Source organism: Ruditapes philippinarum, unplaced genomic scaffold, assembly GCF_026571515.1.
Source record: "Ruditapes philippinarum isolate M1 unplaced genomic scaffold, ASM2657151v2 ctg2174_1_1_1_1, whole genome shotgun sequence".
NCBI classification, from domain to species: domain Eukaryota; kingdom Metazoa; phylum Mollusca; class Bivalvia; order Venerida; family Veneridae; genus Ruditapes; species Ruditapes philippinarum.
In genome coordinates, this window is record NW_026859712.1 from 97,400 (window position 1) to 121,329 (window position 23,930).

Genomic DNA, 23,930 nt, shown 5'->3' on the forward strand with positions numbered 1-23,930 from the left:
TTTTAAAATTGTTTAGTTTTGTACGTGTATATACGTAATATACATACTCGTCATGACTTACCTATTGTTTAAAAATATATCATTGATCCATGAAAGTTCTTTTGTTTTAACCTTTTTATTTTTGTTCTATGCTCTATGATTTTATGAAAACAAATACACGAAATTATAGATCTTGAAGAATACTTAAATGGAACTAAAAGGAAAATATGACAAGCTCGTGGTGATAATATAAGAAATAACAACATGAAACTTATCATTTGGATTATTTGTTTATTTTTTCGTCCAGCTTCATTTGAGAGGGCAGGTATGTATACTATAATATCATTAAATTTTGATTTATAGACATGGTTTTATAAAATAATCTATATATCAAGTTAGAATTTAAGGGAGAGAGAAAAGAATGCGTAGTTATATGTTTAAATGAGCTTACGATGAGCTATAATTGTAAGTTGACAACAAATACTTAGGTAAGATATGTAAACAAGAAAATTGTTCTGTCCCAACGTATATAGCTCACGGCTAGTGACACAATTATTATTATTATTAATATTATTATTATTATTATTATTAATATTATTATTATTATTGTTGTTCTCCTTCTTCTTCTTCTTCTTAATATTATTATTATTATGATTATATTATTATTATTATTATTATTATTATTATTATTATTATTATTTTATATATATAATTATTATCATAAGCGTCCTTACTGATCGAGCTCATTACTTGACTAGGTATCATGCGCACAGTTGCAAAGTATAGGTATCTTGAATAGATGCCATACTGATCGTTGCCAATACATGGTTAAATACGGATAGTGTCTATACTAAAGCAGATCTTACGAATCCTGTTCAATTAACTTAAGTAGGTTTTATAATTACGAACGATTGGATCACTTGCTGTAAAAGATTTACGATTTTTACAGTTACTTTATTTCAGTCATTTTAAATTTGTAATTGTTTCAGGTATTAAACATTGTACCACAAACACGTTCGGATCCAGCACGCCTATTGCCACTGGTGGTGCGGCAGGCTCAGGTTTGTCATTGTACATTTAATGTTCTAGTTTCTTTATAGCGGGGAGTATCCATATGCATTCTAGTAATCTTCAAGAGAGTTAAAACACTGTCACATGAATTAGTTATGTTATACAACCTTAATTAAGTTTCATAAATATGTCAAAATATGCATGTGTAGAACTATACAGTACAGAACTTAGAAACATATTGCATTAAACACGCAAATCAACATTTGCACGGTGTGTTATTTTACATTTCTTAAAGTTTCCGCGTTTTTCTTTTTGATTTTTATCTATTGTCCTTTTATTCGCTTCTCGTTAAGTGTGAATCTTTAAATAGAAGGAATAAAGGTTCACCCAAACCCCTGGTAAGGTCTTGAATATATAATAACTGTTACTGTGTTGAAAGGCCGGGTATTATTTTTTTTTATCTCTAATTGTATTATTTATTATGTTCTACGTAAGAAGGCAGTCGGGTTTTTTTTCTAGTGTTTAGGCAGCTATCTATCTATATACTTATGAAAGTTATTGATTAATTTGTAAAGTAATAATTATTGTATGTTGTCGTCTGTTCTTGTAGCCACGTCATACTTGATGCAGGACCCTGATTATCATATTGACTGTTGTGGTGTCATCAACAAAATCACCTTCAGAGGCACTGGTGGTGCCTTCACACTTCAAATCTGGAGACAAAATGCTAATACAAATTTTGAACTTGTGAGCACGCAGGATTATACCCGTAAGTTTCATCTAATGTTGATCTGATTCACCAAAATCTTAAACAACTTGTTAATGATGGTAAAAATTGAAAAATCTCAAGTTAATAGTATTTTAATGAAGATTTTTTCATTTAATAATTTTATTCAAGATGCACAGATTGTTAACGTTGAACGGTCATTATTGTGGAAGACATGTTTTCAGTTTCAGGTACTTCATTCACGCCAGACGATGATAAACGTGTGTCATTTCGTGAAGGAGATGTTTTCGGATGGTGAGAAATTGTTTTATGTTAATTTAAGTTATCATTTTCTTTAACCTGTTATATTTGTGTCGCGGTTTTATCCAGCTTTTATTTCAAACAGTTCTATATTTTAGAGTCAGGTCAGATTACAAGTATGTTTAGCTGGTTTGGCTCGTTAAGGGTAGGAAGAGAAGTGCTCTGTCGGGTTTATAAAGGCCAAAATAATACACAAATATCTTTGTTTTTGTACAGTAGTTATCTAAATAATAACTATAACATAACAGAAATGTATTCACGTTTATATTTCAAAATAGACAACATGATTATAAGTAAATAACATTGACCAGTCACTACGCCGTTGTAGTTTCAGTCATTTAGTATATCAATTTCTTGTGAAACTATTTCAGTGGTTACAAATGTTATATTTAAGAAAGTTTTGAACAATGTTACGATATTGTAACATATTGAGAATATGGCTTAATTTTCACCATGGAATAAGTTTGTACTTAGTTGTGTTTTGAACTCATTCTATTTTTATACGAGGTTAAATAAGTAGCCTATTTTAATGTCTTCCCAGTATTAAATGAAATAATAAATATAGACAAAAAAGTTACTTCTACTTTACATTATACATTATATATTATTACAGGACTGGTAATGTCATAAACAAAGTCACTAATGCAGACAAACTTTTAAGCTGGACATCTACGAGCGTATCAGCGTCGTCTGTTGGCGACACACATAATTGGTACTCTGGGGACATTGACGAGGATAACGAATACAAAATTCAGATTGAAGCAAGAGAATGTAAGAAATTCTATATGTTCAATAATTTATAACTGTATTTATTTAATAATCTTATAAAACCATCACAGTTTGTTTTTTCTTTTTAATTATTTTCTATAGAACATTTTCAGATATTATAAAAATTGTACGTGTCTATTTCCAAAGCACCTGAATATGAAACATTTTAATGTCTTTTCTCGGTAAGAATGTAAAATAACATTACACATGTAAAAACTAAAAAAGAAATATCGTATCATAGGAATGTACCCATCTATCTGTGTAACTTATATCAATTTATAGAAGTCATTGAAAATACTGTCTCTGAATTACATATTTAATATAAAATAATTGTTATTACATATTATATTTATTTTTATGATAGTTATTGCATGTTATATATATTTTATGTTAGTTATTACATGTTATATATATTTTATGTTAGATATTACATGAGTTTAGTTTATTATCAGCCACACATCCGTATTTCAAGAATCTACCAGCTACATTAAGCTATGCGGACATAGATGTTGCTGTAAGTGGAGTTACACTGATGACGTTGTCATATAACGATATAAACCCAGATGATGTTGCCGACCTGACTGTGTCAATATCACCAGCCTGGAGTGACATGTTTGAACTCACAACAGGAGGTTAATTTTACCCTTATCATAAATTATTTGTTTGATAATTTCTATTTATGTATCTACATACCACATATCTATCATTTTATTTGTTTGGTTGGTGATCGAGTTCTAGGCCACTTAGGTGTGAATCAGTGAAATCTTACATATAATAATATCTCATGACAGCTTATTTTTTTCTAAAATTCACTTGCTGTATAAACTGACATAAACAACTTTACCAACAATTCTAAAGGCAACAGGACATTCCGAGAGTATATTTAGCATTTTCACAAACTTATTAATAATAAGTCAGCAAGTGTTGTATAAAGGAATTATAGCCTTCATGTCAACATGACATCAAAAATATTAATACATTGTAACATACTTTCAGCTACCCCGAATTTGATAAAGACAAAAGAGAGTCTTGTACCAGGAACATATCACCCCGTGTTTCGTATTGAAGAAGGTCACTGTGGACAAACTGCTACAGCAACATTAACTGTTTCTGTCACTGACAGTGTAAGTTATATAAGTAGTATTTCTATACATACATGTCTCAATTCACCCATTCTGCCTACAATTTAAGTTCGTATAATACTGTGTCATTTACTATTTGTTTCATTATGAATATACGATTATGAATATTATATATTTGTTTTGATTATCAATTACATATAATCTTCTACTGTATCTAAACAAATGTTCAGAAAATAAAAGTTTCACTTTTATAAGTAGAATATGACAATGAAACAACGTTAGTAACATATTTAGAAAAAAGAAACAACAAAAACAACAACAATAACAAGGTTTTAGTTTGAAGACTAATGTAATGTATATAATTACATTTGTAATGTTTTCTATTACATTTCTACTATTTTATATAAACATTAAAGGCTCCATCTATAGACAATTTACCTGGGTTTGCCACGGTACACGAGGATGACCTAGATGAGGCACTGTTATACACAGTGACAATGTCAGATCCGGCTAACCAGGGCATGTGGTGTAAGGAAAATGACTGGACTATAGGAACAGGAGCCGGGGAAAAACCTTTCATTGTTAAAATGATCTCAACTACTCCTGGAAGCTCACGTAATTTTGTTATTGTTACACAAAGTCAAAGAAACAAATATCAGATACTTGATAATTTATAGGCTGCATGATATTTGACACATATATTTTTATATTTGAAAGACCAGTATATTATGATACTTTAAGGCTGACAGTGATTTAATTATACTATATATAAAATACAAAATTTGGGTTATTTTAGAAGCTTTGAACATATCTGAAAGTGACATAATTATACGATATATATAACAGAATTTTGTGTATTTTATAATTATTTAAAGAGGCTAGTATGTATTAGAAAGCTTTTAGAGGTTTTTTCATATTTTAGAGCATGGTATATAGTTATACATGATAATTTAGAAACTGGTATAAGAGATATTTTGATATTTTAGAAGCTGGTATATATCTGATAGAGGATCCAAAGTTAGACTATGATACCACCAGTACCTACGACCTTACAATAGAATGTACGGACACATATGGTACTACAGTAACCGGCTCATTCTGGGTTAATGTTATAAGAAACCAGGAACCAATCTTCGCAAACCTACCAAGTATGATATGATTTCGTTTATCTAGTGAACAATTAAGTTTTCACAATAGTTTATATGTTGTTAAGATTTAGACCAAAACCATCTTATTCAACGAGTTCCCCTACTAAATTATACATGTTTATCATAAACTTATAAATGAAATATTGATAAAGTAAAATGTGTATTTTAAATTTCCGTATTTTCATTGTAAATATCATTTTAGTTCTTATGTTAACATAGCTATCTATAATGTGTGTTTTTATCTTAAAAGACATGGTAGAAGTGGACGCTACCACATTAGTTGCCGGTAATGTGTTACTGACTATATCAACCACTGACAGGGACGGTGATACTGACCAGAGAACATTAACTGTGACGTCATGTACCCCTTCGTGTCCTTTCACTATATTAGATTGTAAGTTATTCTACCAAACATACTAGAAAAGTTTTAAAATGCAATTCACGGTACAAATACGATATCTAGCTTCTTAACGAACCACGAATAATGTGAATAGAAATATTATATGTAGTTTACCCTGTTTATAAATGATATATTTACTGTTTGTATATATCTTGAAGTTATTAACGATGTTTGGGATTCCGAAACTTTGTACAGTTTTTTATTAGTGATATTGTTTATCATGGTTTAATGTTTGCATATTCTAATTCAATAAAATGTTACTAGTATTTGAGGCTCTACCATTAATCTGTATTGTTTTATTTTCGTTTTTTGGGTTTTTTTATAATTTTTTTTGGCGGGGCGGGGCTTGTTTGATGTTTCGTCTTCGATAATAGCCGGTCAGCTATATTTACATTGTATATGTTATTTATCACTGTAAAACTTTTGTTATTTCTATAGCGGGAGAAGTTCTAGCTAATGATGATATGCTAAGACATACTTCTCCTCTAGGACCTTTCACAATATCTATACAAGCCTTGGACTCACGACCTCCGGCAATTACAGCGGAAAACCTGATAGTTTATGTGAAAAGTAAGTACGTTTACATTGCACTTCCCGTCATAAATTAACCATTCTTTATTCTTTGAAGATACGGAAGTTATATATATTTTCCCATTGAAATTAAACAAAACAAATATTTGGTATCCATTTACAGTATCTGCAGATATATTTTCATTATATTGTTGATTCTAATCTATTATTTGGAACCTTTCTATTTTTTTCTACTTTTTTAAGAAAAAGGTACAATACTTTATGAGATTATTAAACGGTGGTTTAGAAATCAGGATAATAGGTACATTGTATTAATTACATGTATGTATATATGTTTATATCAGATGTAAATAATGCGCCTGTGTTTACAAACGTGAATGGTCAGAGCGTGTCAGTAGATGAAAACGAGGCTCTGGGAAAGTCGCTGTACCAGATGTCGGCAACTGACGCTGACAGTGGTGATACACTAACATACTATATGACAATAAATGACCAAGAGGGATACGATGTATTTCAGCTATCCTCAAGTGAGTAATTACCAAATACTTGCTAGCAAAATCTATAACATTTTCAAATACTCGTATAGGTGTTATTCTCAAGTTTTCTCATATACATGCAAAAATTAGAGTAAGTTTTTGCCTAGGAAGATTCAAAATAATGAAGAAAAAATCTTTTGAAAAAAAAGTAGCAGAAACTATTGCTTAGAAACAGTAAGCAAGATATTTCATTTTTATGTATCAAATTTGCTGAAATTCTGGTAAGACTTTATTTGTGAAAATATATGCAATCAATTTAGATAACATTTTCATATTTTTTTACATATATTTAACCAGGCGGTGAGCTAACAACTCATTCTACATACAGTATTAACTACGATATTCTCACTACAAAAAGTTTTACTCTAACAATTTACGTGAGTGACGGAAAGACGCAAGTTAGTGAAACGTTTACAGCGTCCGTTAATAACGTTAATGAAGCACCTGTTTTCATCTACGCTGATTGGCTGGTTTCACAAGATGAGGGAGTTGTGAGTTACTTTATATCTTTAAAATCATAGATCAATTAGAATTATAACAAGAAGTTAATATCTATTGATGCAAATCGAATTGATATCAATATCTACATTTTATATCTGATATAAATGGTATTTACTATTATTATGTAATGAATCGATCTTCCTCTATTAATGTTAGGAGTCTCAAGTACCTAAAGTTAAGGAAAAAAAGTGACTTACCATAGGTTTACGTATAATCTCCCGGACGTGTCTTCAACGAAAAAAATAACAACGTCTTATTAACTTTACATGCATAAGTATATTTTTTATATACTTTACAATACGAATTCACTAAGTAATTATGTAAAATAATTTCGAAAATTCTAAGTTTTGCACAGCTATATTTTACTATAATAATGATATATCTATCTATCTCAGGCAGCCGACTTTGCAAGTGATCCCGGACTAATGTCTGCCGTGGATCCGGACGGTGATTCAATCACGTATTCAACAGATTGTGGGACATTATACGATGCTTATATAAATATCAAACCGTCATCTGGACAATTACAGTTCATCCAGGAGTATGATTTAGATAATGCCGCTCTAGGTCTAGGAACAGCCGTTCATTGTAAATTATACGTCACTGATGCCGGGGGATTAAACGGTAAATATGGGTATAAATTATATGTCACTGACGCCGGGGGATTAAATGGTAAGTATGGGTAAATTTTATAAGTCACTGACGCCGGGGGATTAAATGGTAAGAATGGATAAATTTTACGTCACTGATGCCGGGGGATTAAATGGAAAGTATGGGTGAATGTTACGTCACTAACGCCGGAGGATTAAATGGTAAGTATGAGTAAATTTACGTCACTGACGCCGGAGGATTAAATGGCAAGAATGGGTAAATATTACGTCACTGACGCCGGAGGATTAAATGGTAAGAATGGGTAAATTTTACGTCACTGATGCCGGGGGATTAAATGAAAAGTATGGGTAAATCTTACGTCACTAACGCCGGAGGATTAAATGGTAAGTATGGGTAAATTTTACGTCACTGACGCCGGAGGATTAAATGGTAAGAATGGGTAAATTTTACGTCACTGACGCCGGAGGATTAAATGGTAAGAATGGGTAAATTTTACGTCACTGACGCCGGAGGATTAAATGGTAAGAATGGGTAAATTTGATAACATTTATGGGTAATTTTTAGTCAAGATAGGACAGGACATCAATGTGTATGTATGACCGTCTCTATAGCTTCCAGAGTTGTTGTTTCAATAAAAATACTGAAAAGTTATGATAAAAAGGAACACTCTCAATAAAATGTACATATCTAACGTACGTCCTAACATAGAATTATTATGCAATTTTTGTAGTGGACAATTGCACAATATATGAAAAGATGCGTTAGAAAAATGTTCGACCCAAAGCCCCTCGAGTACTAACTGGTTGAACAAGATCCGTACCAATTCAAAATTTACTTAAAGAGATAGAATCGATTAATGTTTTAAACATAAAGCAAATCTAAAAATTAGTTTAAATATAAAAAGGAAAATTTACTTTACTACCAAATTATTTTACGCAATTTTCCCCATCATTTGTCGAGCTGGAGTTTGAAAATCATTATTCATTAAGAAATATTAATGACTATATTTCAATAGCGAGAAGAACCGAAATTTATCCGAAATCTGTAATTCCATCAGCATAATATTCCAACAAACATTTGCAGGTCATAGTCTTTAACGTCTTACAAAAACAAAGTCAAAGAGTTATATATGGAAGCCTTGGAGGGTCACTTTTGAGTTTCGACTTATAGATTTATTTTACTATTTTCTTATGATTCTTACTCTTGATTTATGACTTTTGATTTATGACTTTTGATTTTTGACTTATGGATTTTGTTATTGTCCCACGTGCTTGCCTCATAATTTCCAAGGAAAATATGGCAGAATATGACAACGATTCAGACGAGGTAAGTTCATTTACCTAAGTTTCCTGGAGACATATTTAAAAAACAAAATATGTGGATTCATATGCAAGAACAGAATGTTATTCTTATATAAGCCTTTTTAATTGATAAGGAAAAGAAAATACTTTGCTTGCATTGCATTGCATTGGGTATCCATTTTTTATTTTGATTTCCGGAACAGGCATATATTATCTCAAATTGACATACAGGGTATGAATCAAACGCTTTATTTTTTATATGGGTTCCAGTTTTAAATCCAGATAAGTCTCGCACTGTTGTTTGCTGCAGTTTCAATCGGTTTTCACCCGTAGTTCATTCTTCGTCCATCTTATGTTAAATATAGACCAAATTATAGGCCTTATTTTGACAAAAAAAAAATTAAAGTTAAGAAGTTTCATGAAAAATGGTATTTCAAAAACAATAAATCATACAGCTTTGAAACTTCACACACTTGTTTAGAACACGCTCTAAGTAAGAAATCTCTGATTTTTTTTTGTTATCAGATTATGCCTCTTTTTCGACTTTGAATTTATGGTTTAGAATTTTCATGAAAAATGGTTTCTCAAAAACTATTTTAGCGATTCCTTTGAAACTTAAAACACATATTAAGTGCTGACGTCTAAGGTCAATGACCAAGTTTCGTATGAGTGGCTCACAATTTGACATACTTATGCCCATTTTTAAAGCTAAAATGTTTTGTCAGAAGGTTTATGAAATATGGTCAAATAAACCAGTTATGATATAATATTGAAACTTTATACACTTGTTCAGTATCAATAACTTAGGACACCAGTCCTACCAAGTACAAAGTACATGTTATTTGTATATAAACTTTTGTATACAGTTATGTATTAAGGGATGTTTTGTATTTCATTTTGTATATATTTGTATTTCATTTCAATTGAGATAACACATACTTTTAATGTTTTCAATTTTAATTCTAGTAAAGCTACCTGTAGGAATTAAGGACGTGCTGTCGAATGGTTTCATCTACAAAGCAGTTGCAAGAGCATCAGCAATACATATTTTTCAAGTTTTCGGAGCCAGTTTAGAAGACTAAGAGGTTTCATCGCAAAACAGCGTTCCTTCCGAGTGGAAAGTAGTACAGTTTAGCAAATGCAAAATGTCCAAACACTGGGTGATTTGGTTTTATTCGTTATTGTCTATGGAATTATTAAGTCATTTTCGGAAAACGAGTGTTACTTTTTCACACTTGTTTTTTAGACGCTCGATAATTTTCAAGTTTTAACCCCACCACTAATTGTGGACGCTTTAGTGGAAACACGCAATGTCACGTCCCGCCACGTTTATTTTATCCTGTCCATATCACCAATATGGTATAAAACTTGTATTGATAGACAGGTCATGGTGAGACAGAGAAAAGTGTGAAAAATCATGAATTCATTATTCTGGCTTTCATAATTTTCAGTATTTGGCCATAAAATTTATAACTTATATGAAAGGTACCGAAATCAAACTTTGCATGTTCATATAGCTTGGCGAGGCAGAAAGAAACATCCTTCTTGCTATCATAGCTAACATACATTTTAGAAACTCCCCTTTGTTGTGTGTGTTTTTGTTGTTGTTTTTCCATACTTAGATTTTGTTAAACTCATAATTATCTCAAAAACTGTTGAAGGCATCAACTTGAATTTACTGGCAGATATGTCTCGGCGAGACAGAGTGCATTGTGTTGTTAAAAAACTTTTGATTATAACATTTAATCGTTCTCCTAAGTTACACATTCCCTTTTTCGACATGCTGTGGGTTGGAGGTATGCTCGTTACGAAATACTATGAGATTTCCATTACATATAAAGTCGGTCATTCTTCGAAAAAAAAAAACTTGTGGACGTTATTTAATATATACATTATACAATGTATACAGTTTCTTAAAGTTAACTAGGAAATTTTTAGCTAGAGAATGTTTGTTTTTTCTTTTTCTCTCTTTTGAACATTTAGAAATGAAGAAATAACGCTCTGACAATGATTTTGAAAATCATGACTTCAATAATAATACAGACACTCTAGCGTTGCTAGTTTACCTAATTTATCTTATCTTTTCAAAAGCTTCGTTAGAACAATCATGATTTTTTAGTTTTTCATCAGTAACGTATCAACAATGTGTTGTTTTGTAGAAATATTGCATGTATATATGTCTTCTGTGACGTTAATAAGTTTTTGTTGATGGCAGTGTTTATTTTTAGCTGTTCCTTAGTGTTTGCTTTTAAGTAAGGCATATGTGCTATTTTTTAAAACAAAATGCTTACCTCTGTATTTCTTATCTCTTTTTTAAATTAAAATATAATGAAGCTCAAATGCAGTTTGTTTTTGCATATCTAATACATTTGTTTTCTTATAAGACAACAATTTTGTTAACACAAATAAAGCATGTTTGTAGAATAAACAATGTTTGTTGTTATCTGTTTAAACGCATTTATTCCAAAAAAGTATTGATAGCTCTGCCAACCTGTCACGGTTTAGACCGTGAAGTAAAAACCTTTGGTAGTGTGGTCTCTCGGTAGAGGTATATTTAGGTAGTCGGTTGAGGGAGTTGGCTGGTTCCACACAGTTTACTTCTATAGTGATTGCTATTCTATTTCTACTTTGCTCATTTCAACCTCTTACTTATAATTTTAATGGAACACTATCTCTACATGGATAAAAAAAAATCTCTGTAACATTTATATACTGTTTATACCGGTGGTAAATTACAAATTTATTTTGGTTATAACAAAGTTACAATAACACAATAATAAATTGTCAACAAATGAGGATTCTAATGCAAAAATGAGGCTGGTGGCTAAATGTACTTGTAAACATTATATGATTTCAACACCACTCTCGGCTGATGTGTTCCCTTGCGTTTGGTGATTGTATCACACATTTGCTTATTTGCATTAATCTAAAATCAAGTAAAACTAATGTTTATACTAAGGCAAAGAGTAACAGAAAATAGCAAAAGTTATAAGTCAAAAGTCAAAAGATAAAAGTCATAAGTAAAAAGTGATAAATTATAAGTGAAAAGTCACAAGGCAAAACATAAAAAACGAGAAAATAAGTCAGCATTTATAACAAAGATCAATTATTAGTTTTGAATAACAATCATATATATTCCTTTTAAATACCATAATACATCCTATAAAGTATGGTTGCTATTTGTTGCGAATGAATAAGACGTTTGAATCTAATTACACATACTTGAAATTACAAGTATAACTTATATGTCACGGAACGAATATATTCAGTAGATGATGTGCGATCTCGGTCGGGACAGAACTAGCCCTGTAAGGGGGTCCGGGTTCGAATCCCGATATGGCTGCATATCTTTCTCCCCCTGTGACATTTGGCATAGTGGAAAGTGTCCCTGCCAGTCACACGGGAGATCGATGTTCTATTCCTAGTCGGGCAGCCTTTTTGTAACCAGGGCTTGATAGAAGAGATACAACCAGAAGTCGATTCATATAGTGTAGTTAATCGCGTAATACGTATACCAAAAACAAAAAGAAATACAGCATGTATTTTACGTAAAAAGTCACAAAATTGCACATACCTATATTGTGATGTAAAAACTTTACAAATTAATATTTACAGGCTGCTGAGTTGGAAAGGACCATTAACTTGTACAATAAATGTGTTTAGATTTGATTTTTTAAAATAACTTTAGGAAGATTCCCACTACACGTATGCTTTTCGTGAAAAATTACATGCAAAGACTGTTTAAGAAATGACCCGTTAAGGTATGACCATTGTAATGCACTACCTCCATTTCAAGAGTATTTACAATAGTTGTATGAAATCAGATGGTTGTGGGTTCGAATCCCATAGGAGCCAACTTTTTTTTCTTCATTTTTTTTTCTTCAGTATTTTTGTATTTTTCTAGCTATATTTAGATGGGAAAATATGCTCGTTTTCTATTTTTATCATTTTTTACAGATATTCATTGCCTAATTAATGCTAAATCTAAGAGCAAATTCGACATATAACATGTCCAATGCTTTATATATTACAGACTAGCCGATAAAAGATTTACATATTTCACAGAATGAATCAGTATACTTTCTAGAAAGATTTTAGCAGACTTTGATACAAGCCCTTTGACTAAATGTAATTTTAGTGATTTTTTAAATTTAGAATGATATGATAGAAAATGTTCAAATTGGTGGGGTAAAGAAACATTTCCATGCATATTTCTATCGTGTCGAGAATAGTCATGCATTTAACATGCATAGTTCATTACTAGAATGTTATTATTTGCATCTAAACAAGCATCACTTGCAAAACATGATATTACGTCATATATATGATATATAGATATAATATATAATATAGATATATTATCAAAACATGATAATGATTAGATGACAACGGATATTTTTTTTCAATACATGTATTTCTTTTAAAAAGCCTTTTTAATGTATATGTTCTGACTCATACTCCAAATCCGTACGGTAAATTTTGCTTAAATTTTGCATACAGGTGTCCTTTAGGTATACCACTCAACAATGTTGTCAATTTTACAATGCCTTATAATGCAAATTAGAGTGGTTAAAAACTATAACTTAAAAGATAACTCACAAATAAATTGTAAACATTTTGCTAAATATTTACAAACCACCATATAATGAAGTGAAATCGTTAACTATCGTCTTTATGATTTTAAAAAATCATTTTTTGAAACTTAACCTATAGTAACCTAGTATATATCAATAACACGAAAACAATCAGTATTAGTCGTTTTAAAGCGTATTTATATTAAATCTATTCTCAAAATTAAATCTTTCAACTCGGTACACAGTTGTAGTGCTAAATCAGGGTCCAATGGCATCAATAGATCTGGCTTCAGAAGGGGTTCTAATTCTACGAATTCCCCACATTGTCTTTTTGGGCGTGAATACATGTTCTTTGCAAATATATACGTTTCTCAAGTTAGCTGCATTGCCGAAGTCGTGAGTTTCATACAGACCTGGTAAAGAGCGTTGTGTCAGGTTTACCACAAATAACAGAATAACTGGTTTGTTGCCTTATTTCATGTGCAATCCGGCCTAACTCGGTTTGTATGAGGTCCATGAAGCAAAATTTTGAGTTCTTACATTGTATCGTGTCCAGATCATTAAATACACATGTATCGCGTAAGTCTTTGAAAAAAAGGTATCCGCCAATTGATTCCATTTTGTCGTAATGTACTACACCATTTCTCAATGCGTTGGTTAGATGTGCTTTAGTATTGCTGCAATAGTAAAGCAATGCAGTTTCCCGTACCAACATCACAACGTAGTATTGGGTGGGGGACTTGATAATGTTTAGTAAAGGTGTCTAAAAGTATCTTGCAATAAGGTGTGGGTTGTTATTTGAGTCCGAAACCTCTAACCATATTATTTTTCTACTATACCCATTCACAGCACCATGGATACAAAATCCTTATTGTAAGTTTAAACATCCATATGTCATATAAAACTGGTCCTTTGGCGTAGTATACGCGTCGGCATAAGCGATGAGCTTTCCGCATCTCAATACCATCTATTATTATTTACATGACGTCGTCCCCCTTGACGTACATGTGGTAATCCAGCATAAACCTACGCCATATTGTACGGTACCCTATGCATTGCCCACTTGTTTGTATTTCTCTGTTAATAACATCAGACACAGTCTCAAAAGGAGTATATATTAGGGCTGGGAACGAATAAGGAATTTGATGTTCGAATATTCGTTTTCCATATTCGAATATATTCGAATATTCGTTTTTACAACATTTGTTCCAATATTTCTCTTTGACGTATACGTATCCGAATTTGATTGAGTCGAATACTATACTACTTTAATATGCTTTTAATAATCGACGATTAAAAATACCTTCATTACTACGTCAGCTTTTTTTCTAAAATTTATATATTGTTATTCGACATATATGTTTACAATTTGAAATAAATTCATAATTTGATTGCCTTTTGTTCAGTTAATCCTATATTTGTCTTATTAACGGGAGCTATGTAACTCGCGTGATTGATTGACAGTAATATGAATCATCGTAACCTCTTAGCCCCAATAACAAATAATTATATTTAAACTTAACTTGTATTATTTTTTATATTAATTTATAATTTTAGATAAGATTTAAAATATTCTTAAAATAAATATAGCTATAACGCAGTAAATATCACACGGAGTGTAATATCTACGGAATAAATATTCTGACGGAATATAGACACTTCCCATGCTTTCATAACCGCCGATTAATGCGTGCCTATTTATTCTTCTCCACAAAATTAAGACAATGATTAATAGGAAAGATTATAGCACAGAAAACAATAAATAAGATAATTAAAATCGGGAAAAAATCTAAACTGTTAAACAGGTAAATTGCAAAGTGTGAAACGCCCTTTTGATCAACTAGACCCCACAGTTTTCACAGTTAATTGGCGATAATCGTTGACACGTGTCATACAAACGTGTGAACACCTGGTCAAATACAGGTCAAAGGTTTAATTTACGATATTAATTGAATTTGAAAGTAATATCAAATTATATTTTTCGAATATTCGTATTCGTTTTTTAATGTTCGAATATTCGGTAGTGTTTCGAATATTCGAATATTCGAATATAATTCCCGGCCCTAGTATATATATTCCATTACGCCGTTTTAAATTTAAGCGTTTAAAAAGTCTATTCACTGTACTAAATGACGTCGTAATGCCATGCCGTACCAGAAAGTACTCTATTATCAGCAGAGTTTTGTTTGTTATAGATGTTGAGGGTAGGTATCTTGGCATGGTAGCTTTGGTAATGCCGAACAGTATAATGATGAAGACACAGATCAACATCAAGGTTTTCGTCCTCGTTACCTTTTGTCCAGTAGTTGTGTCTGAAATAAGAGTTTATCTTTTATCTAAATCTTTATACATTCATAGTATATAAAATGGGTAAATCTCTTAGCTCCGTCTTTTAAAGATTGATAGGTGCGAGAAATATAACATTTAAAATGCTAGTAGGATATTTTGTTCTAACTGGTCCTATATCTATTTTTGCTCTTAAGTGTTCTTTTCTCAATTGTTAAAAACTTAAAATATACAACAAAATTAGACATTAATGCTAAATGCAAATGGTGCTCAGTTAACTTTGTACTTGTGTGTATGAACATAGCACTGCCGTTCTTTATGAAATTGGTCAGCACTATCTAAGTACTTTACAGAAATACTGAGTCTGTGTTAGCACAATAAAATGCTGAATTGCGATACATGTTTAATACTGTGCACCATGCCATTTTAAGACGTAAAACTTGTATTCCCTGTTTACTTGTAAAAATTTGTTTGTTACTCATGGACAGATTTTGTGATGAGGACAAAAAATGTATAAGCACTAATATAATGAACATATTAAGAACACAGCAGATTGCACAAAACACACAGTCACACTTGTGGAATTAAAGTCTGTGATATATTACCACAATGGGATTATATCAAATAATATTAAATTCCCTCCTTAACACATCCTCTCCTCCATGACAAATCTCAATGAAATTATTTAAAACTTTTAAAAAACATACCTGAAACCAAAGTTGCTGCTTTCAACTTCTAAAGCACGTGTAAAATGGGTTAGCCAAAAGTCATAAGACGTAAGTCTTAAATCAAAAGTCAAAAGTAAAACATCCGTAAGTCGAAACTCAAAAGTGACCCTCCAAGGCTTCAATAGTTATATAATACGAATGTAGTTCCATTTTTTATTCGGTGAACGATTTCCCACCTCACCAAACTTGGATTAGAAACAAGTCCATTATGAAAACAGGATATAAACAATGTCACAAAGACTGATGATGCAAATCATGACATGGCACCCTTTACTTTGTGTCACCTTTTTTTTCACGCGATTCTTTAAATATAATATGCATGTAATACCAACATTGGCATAGTTTTAAAAATTTACAGTTAATCCTAAGTCATGGTGGGTTTGCGATGTCAATATTTCAGCTAAACATACATGTATAATAATTTGTTGTTTAAATGTTTCAGAATTTATATGTATTTCTAGAAATTATAGAATTTTCATTAAATGTCCGACATCATTACTTATTATCTTGTTATATGCATGCTTTTAAAAATTATTTTGTGTTGTTTCTCTAAGAATATTTGACGAATTTTTGGTATTATTTTTATCAACAGATACAGCACGTCTGTATATAGATATAAAGTATGTAAATGAACATACTCCAGTCTTTAATCCAACTACATACTCTGTTGAAGTGAGCTCAGATACACCGATGGGATTCTCAATAATAAAGGTAAATCTAGCTGGGGCATTATCATAATTATGTAAGTTTACTAGTCGACTTTGTCCTGATCTTTATCGCATTAACTCATTTCCCATATAAACATTAAACATTTCAGACATTATTCAACCCCAATGATATATCCGCCAATGAACTTTGTGGGTGGGTAACAGTACAAATTAGTTCTCTTACATATCAAGCACAGACAATACACCGACATATATGTAATATTTTTAAACAATTTCCTCTTGTTGATATACAAGCATATAAAAAAAAGATTATTGTATTCTAAGAGTCACAAGGAAAAAGTAAATGTGTTGTAGAATGTTTGTTTCTCACAAGTAAGATTTGTTATGATAAGCGTGTTGAGGGACAGGAAGGGATGGAGGGATGGTCGAACTCGCGACCCATAGATTTGTAGTCTAACATTGTTAAATTTAGACCACTTCACAAGTTCTTGTGAAATTGATTCCTTTTTTGTCCGTTTATAGTTGATGTTGATATTGTTTTTATTGGTTGTTATTGTTGTTATACATATACATATTTAATACAGGTAACAGTAACAGACGCGGATCTTGGTGAAGACACTACTATAAGTTATGCATTAGATCAGTCATCGATTGGTACCGGGGATCATTTCATTATTAAAGATGGTATCATATATGCTACAGATGTTCTAACTGCTCTCGCCAATGGTTAGTCTTTCAGATGTTTACATCAATTAATGTGTTGTTTGCAATGCCATTTATTTAAAAAGATATAAGTGTAAAATGCAAGGAAAAAATCGTATATGTATTATTAACAACATGATACAGTATCGTGATATTGCTCATGATATTTTTAAACACATGACATGAATAACATTAGTAATTTAAATATACTTCTACTGCGAACTATGTTTAAATGTACTGTAATGTATTAATTGTATGTAGACTATTGACAGATAATATGAATATATACATGTATATTTGGAAGTATGTAGCTTTATGTACATAGTAAACGTTTATATGAATATATGATGCTCTAAATATATATATGCACACAGTCAGTAAATGTTGATATGAACGTGGAATACTGTAAATGTCTTTACACAGTAAATATTGATGTTTATGTTCACAGTAAATGTTGATATTAACGTGGAATGCTGTAAATGTCAATGTTGGTATAAAGAATGATTCCGTAAATGTCTGTACGCAGTAAATAATGATACCAAATGTGTTATTCTGTAAAGGTCCGTATATAGTAAATGATAGTAAATGTTGATATTAATGTTTTATTCTGAAAATGTCTGTACACAGTAAATGTTAATATAAAGTATAATTCTGTAAATGTTTGGACACAATAAATAATGATATTAATGTGTTATTCTGTAAATATCTCTACACAGTAAATGTTGATATAAAGTATAATTCTGAAAATGTTTGAACACAATAAATGATGACGTGTTATGACAGTTGTAAATGTGTGTACAGTGTATAAAGTAAATAATGATATTAACGTGTTATTCTGTAAATATCTCTACGCAATAAATGTTGGTATTAACGTGTTATTCTGTAAATGTGTATATAAAGTAAATGATGATATTAACGTGTTATTCTGTAAATGTCTGTACACAGTAAATGTTGATCTGTAAATGTCTGTATATAGTAAATGTTGATATTTATAGAGGGCACTAAAACACTGATTGTAAATGTCTGTATATAGTAAATGTTGATATTTATAGAGGGCACTAAAACACTGATTGTAAATGTCTATATATAGTAAATGTTGATATTTATAGAGGGTACTAAAACACTGATTGTGAATGCGACTGATGAAGATGGAAATTTTGCTACAGCGACAGTTACCATGACATTTTTAGATTCTACTGTTGTCAAACTTCCAACAACTGATAGAAACTGGGAATTTATTGGTATAGTCTTATTATAATCGTTTTAACCTGAACAAATTTAAGAAATGAAGACATGTAACCGTCTCATTTTGTTTGACAATATTTCATGTTGCATTGTTCAAGTCATACAACTGTGTCTGATACACCATTATCATTCAGTCGGGGCGTAAATATGTGACGAGACAAATGTAGCGGTCATTTACCAATATTTCATTGTTTTGGAATTTGTAAAGATAAACTCGATTCTTCCTTATTCAATGTCATATTCAATATTTTTACAATTCTGTCATAATGTTTCAGCTTTAGATCATTATTTGCAATGTTATTTTTTTCCAGAGGATCAAAGAAATATCACGTGGTTAACTATGTCTGTAGTTACTATAGCAACATGTTTACTTCTTGTCGTCTGCTGCATTATTCAAGTGTGTATGAGAAGAAAGACTCCTCTAATTGACTGGAGTAAAGTCCAGCAGTAAGTTTCCAACATTTTATATACATGCAGTTTTCTGATTTGTTTTGATAGTAACATACATTTGTTGTTTTTAACAAAAGCGAACAAAAACATGATACAGTATTATTGTTCGGTGGGATATTGTACCAGTACAGTACTAGCGGTTCATTATTGTATATTGGGATATTGTACGAGTGTAGAAACTATCTTAAAGTTCACACAAAACGGCCATCAACAGTAGGTCTAGTGTGACGATTTTGGATTTTTTTTCATGTAAGCCATTCATTAACTTTTGATATGATAGATATGAGTACATATAGAAGTTAGCGGTTAACTGATTAGATATAACTACACGAGGAAGTTAGTGGTTACCTGATTAGATATAAGTACATGAAGAAGCAAGTGGTTAATTGATGAGATATAAGTACATGAAGAAGTTTAGTGGTTAACTGATTAGATATAAGTACATGCAGATGTTAGTGGTTAACTGATTAGATATAAGTACATGAAGAAGTTTAGTGGTTACCTGATGAGATATAAGTACATGAAGAAGTTTAGTGGTTAACTGATTAGATATCAGTACATGCAGATGTTAATGGTTAACTGATTAGATATAAGTACATGAAGAAGTTTAGTGGTTAACTGATTAGATATAAGTACATGCAGATGTTAGTGGTTAACTGGTGAGATATAAGTACATGAAGAAGTTAGTGGTTAACTGATTACATATAAGTACATGCAGATGTTAGTGGTTAACTGATGAGATATAAGTACATGAAGAAGTTTAGTGGTTAACTGATTACATATAAGTACATGCAGATGTTAGTGGTTAACTGATTACATATAAGTACATGAAGAAGTTAGTGGTTAACTGTTTACATATAAGTACATGCAGATGTTAGTGGTTAACTGATTAGATATAAGTACATGAAGAAGTAAGTGGTTAACTGATTAAATATAAGTACATGCAGATGTTAGTGGTTAACTGATGAGATATAAGTACATGAAGAAGTTTAGTGGTTAACTGATTACATATAAGTACATGCAGATGTTAGTGGTTAACTGATTAGATATAAGTACATGAAGAAGTAAGTGGTTAACTGATTAAATATAAGTACATGCAGATGTTAGTGGTTAACTGATGAGATATAAGTACTTGAAGAAGTTAGTGGTTAACTGATTAGATATAAGTACATGTAGCTGTTAGTGGTTAACTGATTAGATATAAATACATGAAGAAGTAAGTGGTTAACTGATAAGATTTTACAACATTAAGAAGTTGGTGATTGACAAGATATTAGTACATGTAGAAGTTGTTATTTGATAATCGAGTCTTTAGGTAGGATATTTTTTTGTTTTGTTTGTCATTAAGCAGTTAACGAATATATCATTTATTATTCCATATACATGTATCATCAAACAAACATATACATGTATGATTAATAATTTCAGATATGAAAGTATCAGACAGTAAATAGATATAATCATATATATTATTTACAGGGCATTTAAAAGTAAACCGAAGCGTCAACTAGACAAGAAACGACGCCCAATGCCTTTTGGTAAACAAGAAGCACGTAAGAAAAATCCTGTATACATTTTCTTTTTTTTTTATAAATGATCATGTTTTAATAATAACTTTGAACTTTTCATTGAATAATCTTGTTTTTCATAGATAATTTTCTGACAAAAAATCTGTCAACACCAAGTTATATTATCTTTTTAAACGATGACCTATGAACTTTTGAGAAAACGTCAAAGTTTGTTTGCTCTTTTTTTAGCCCAATATCGACACGTGCATGCTAACGAGGTTCTGCTACCGTCACGTGTATTACTAGCAACACCAGCGCCGGTAGATGGTAACTCAATGAGGCCCGGCAGTGCTACAAGCGGACGAGTTACGGTAATTATAATTAAAAAAAATATCTTAGTGTACTATTTATTTAAGCTATATGGTAAAGGAACGAAAATAACTTGACGTGTGATAGATAGGGAAATTATTCCATAAGGTCAATATAATTGTCTGTCCGTTCATAGATTTGGGTTTTTAATTTTTGTGACTAGCAGTGAAATTTGTTATGTGAAAATAACTATAAAGAGACGAATCATAGCAATTATATTTCATTTTGATTGTTTGATTCATTTAAGGTAACTGAGGTGAGGGTGAACGATAGCAAATGGATGGATGGAACAAGTAAGAAATACAAATTTTCATCACTTGTTCTCTGAGATTTTTAATATTTTAATGTGTTTGATATATGTACATAAGAATTCTCTCCTTTTTGTTGTATACCTTTTTAGCTAAGTTACAGCTATAAAGTTAAAAATGGGAAAGAATAGTGCTATTAGTGTTGAAGCTTCTGCTAAAATTGTAAGTTTATACAAAAATTCCCTTTTTATCATAAAACAATTTACAAGAGAAATTGTGTCAGGATAAATGTCAATTTCTGGAATAATTTACTCAAATTAAGAAGACATTTCCAAATAGGACATTCCTATTTCATTCAATTTGGTAATCTTAAGCACATACCACTATGAATAAACACAAATGAATTTATAACTTTTGGAAAATTCATTTTGGTCATTCATTTCCGAAATAGAGATTGCATCACTTCAGTATAAATGATTGTTACCTTATGTTATGATAAATATATAACAAAATTGATACACATTTTGTATTTCAACAACAAAACATTTTTCCCAGAGGTGTAAAAGTATTTATGGATGACAATGTACATTTATGTTGTTTTACAGACAGCCCTGAACAGTCTGTTGCTCCTGTTAAATCTATAACCCGTCCTCGAATAGATGATTGGGAATATATGAATCCTAACAGACGCTCAACTACAGACACTGGCAGACTGAGTGCTGACGTCATGTATGGACCGGAACAATCGTCATTGAGTCAAGTCACAAGTTTGTCCAAACAACGTCGTAACACTTTACAGTATGTTTTCACTAGTCATATTTAATTTTCTTTTTTGAATTTAACACAGTTATTAATTACAGTGTTATGGTAAGACAATAACTGTATTATTGTTATAAACCATCTGTAATTTTAGCCTCACACGCAATAGTGTCTATGATATATGAGTCCCTAATTTAGCCTGATATGTCCGGGTTCCATGTGTTTCTGTTATATTGAAAGGGATACTTGTATAGATTATATTGTAATGCCTTATGTTATGTAATATAACTCACATGTTTACAAACTAATTAATTATCATTGAGGTCATAACTGTATGTATTAAATTATAATTTGAAGCAAATAAGAGTGGCAAAGTAATTGTGACATAAGTAATGATATTATTTTTAATTCAACAACGTATAATTTGTAACCAATGTAGTTTAAGCGATTGCAACATGCAATCTCCTAATATAAATCATTATTGGAGATCCAAACTTATCAATTTAGCATCGTTTTCAATATCATATTATCTCGGTCTATTTGGATATTCACCCCACTATCATACAATAATTGTATACTATTGTACGAACAGTGAGCACGTATCACACAATATAGTTCCCTTCGATAACGCACCGAAACTTCAAATTATCTCCTAATTTACGAATTCTGTGTAGTTAAAAATATATATCAAATGTTTTAGACGACAAACGCCGTCGATGTCAATACCAGTGTCACCATCACCAGTACAGTATGAAAACATTGATGACGACTTCAGATCTGAGAGAATTTCTATAGCGTCGCCGTCTACTGAAATACCAGATGAACCATATTACTAGATGACTTTATAACTACTAAATGTTATAATCTACCAATAATTAATGAAAACAGACTTTACTTTGTTAGTAAAAGTGTCTAGGAGCTTCTAGTTATTATTTTGTAATTGTTTGTTTGTTTGTTAAGACATGTTACACAACTATCATTTGTTGTTTTCTTAAAAACGTCATAATACAGTTTGACACATTTGTAAATTTAGCGTTTTATTAAACATGTTTGAAATTTATGTTTCATTGTAGTGCATCCAACATTGATCTTGACCAGTGTTCTTACATATACATGTATACTACATGAAGATCCTAGCCTTAAAATGTTTTATTGTCCCCAGCAAAGATCAATAGTTAGAGCAACATATTTGTAATCCAAGGACCGCTTGTTCGATCCTCGAGCGTGGCTAAATTTCTCCGTGACGAATGATCTCGGACATTGTGTCTACTGGTCATTTGTCTCTCACTGCTGATTCAGAAATCATGTAGGATTAGTAGTCCTTCAATTACAGAGAAGTCAGTAGTCAATGTGGCTAGATATCTAGGGAAGCCGTATAGGTGGACTGACATCTGGACTGACATCGACAATGATATAAAAGTGTTAAAATCGGCGTAAAATGATGAAATGTTACTGTGAGTAAACTTTGTTGGTTACTATAGTTACACCCTCGTATAA

General features: G+C 31.1%; 1 protein-coding gene across 1 annotated transcript; it reads left to right on the forward strand.

Moving 5' to 3' along the window:
• The first annotated feature begins 147 nt into the window (after window positions 1–147).
• On the forward strand, window positions 148–23,386 carry LOC132757597 (protocadherin Fat 3-like). The gene is made up of 23 exons (XM_060748919.1): window positions 148–304; window positions 969–1,040; window positions 1,601–1,759; window positions 1,942–2,011; window positions 2,631–2,788; window positions 3,238–3,417; window positions 3,782–3,909; window positions 4,284–4,482; window positions 4,854–5,015; window positions 5,266–5,409; window positions 5,854–5,985; window positions 6,291–6,473; window positions 6,780–6,973; window positions 7,379–7,607; window positions 17,077–17,195; window positions 17,737–17,878; window positions 18,964–19,095; window positions 19,411–19,546; window positions 21,029–21,102; window positions 21,307–21,428; window positions 21,674–21,719; window positions 22,280–22,472; window positions 23,134–23,386. Exons 1-23 carry the CDS (start codon window positions 244–246, stop codon window positions 23,267–23,269), a joined length of 3,171 nt encoding a protein of 1,056 aa, XP_060604902.1. The 5' UTR covers window positions 148–243; the 3' UTR covers window positions 23,270–23,386.
• The last annotated feature ends 544 nt before the right edge of the window (window positions 23,387–23,930 follow it).

Bases quoted from the DNA above. Each gene is read 5' to 3' on its own strand.
- LOC132757597 (XM_060748919.1), top strand. From the start codon at position 244: ATGAAACTTATCATTTGGATTATTTGTTTATTTTTTCGTCCAGCTTCA. The intron at 1,760-1,941 runs GTAAGTTTCATC...ACATGTTTTCAG, and splicing joins GAGCACGCAGGATTATACCC to TTTCAGGTACTTCATTCACG. The intron at 22,473-23,133 runs GTATGTTTTCAC...CAAATGTTTTAG, and splicing joins CAACGTCGTAACACTTTACA to ACGACAAACGCCGTCGATGT.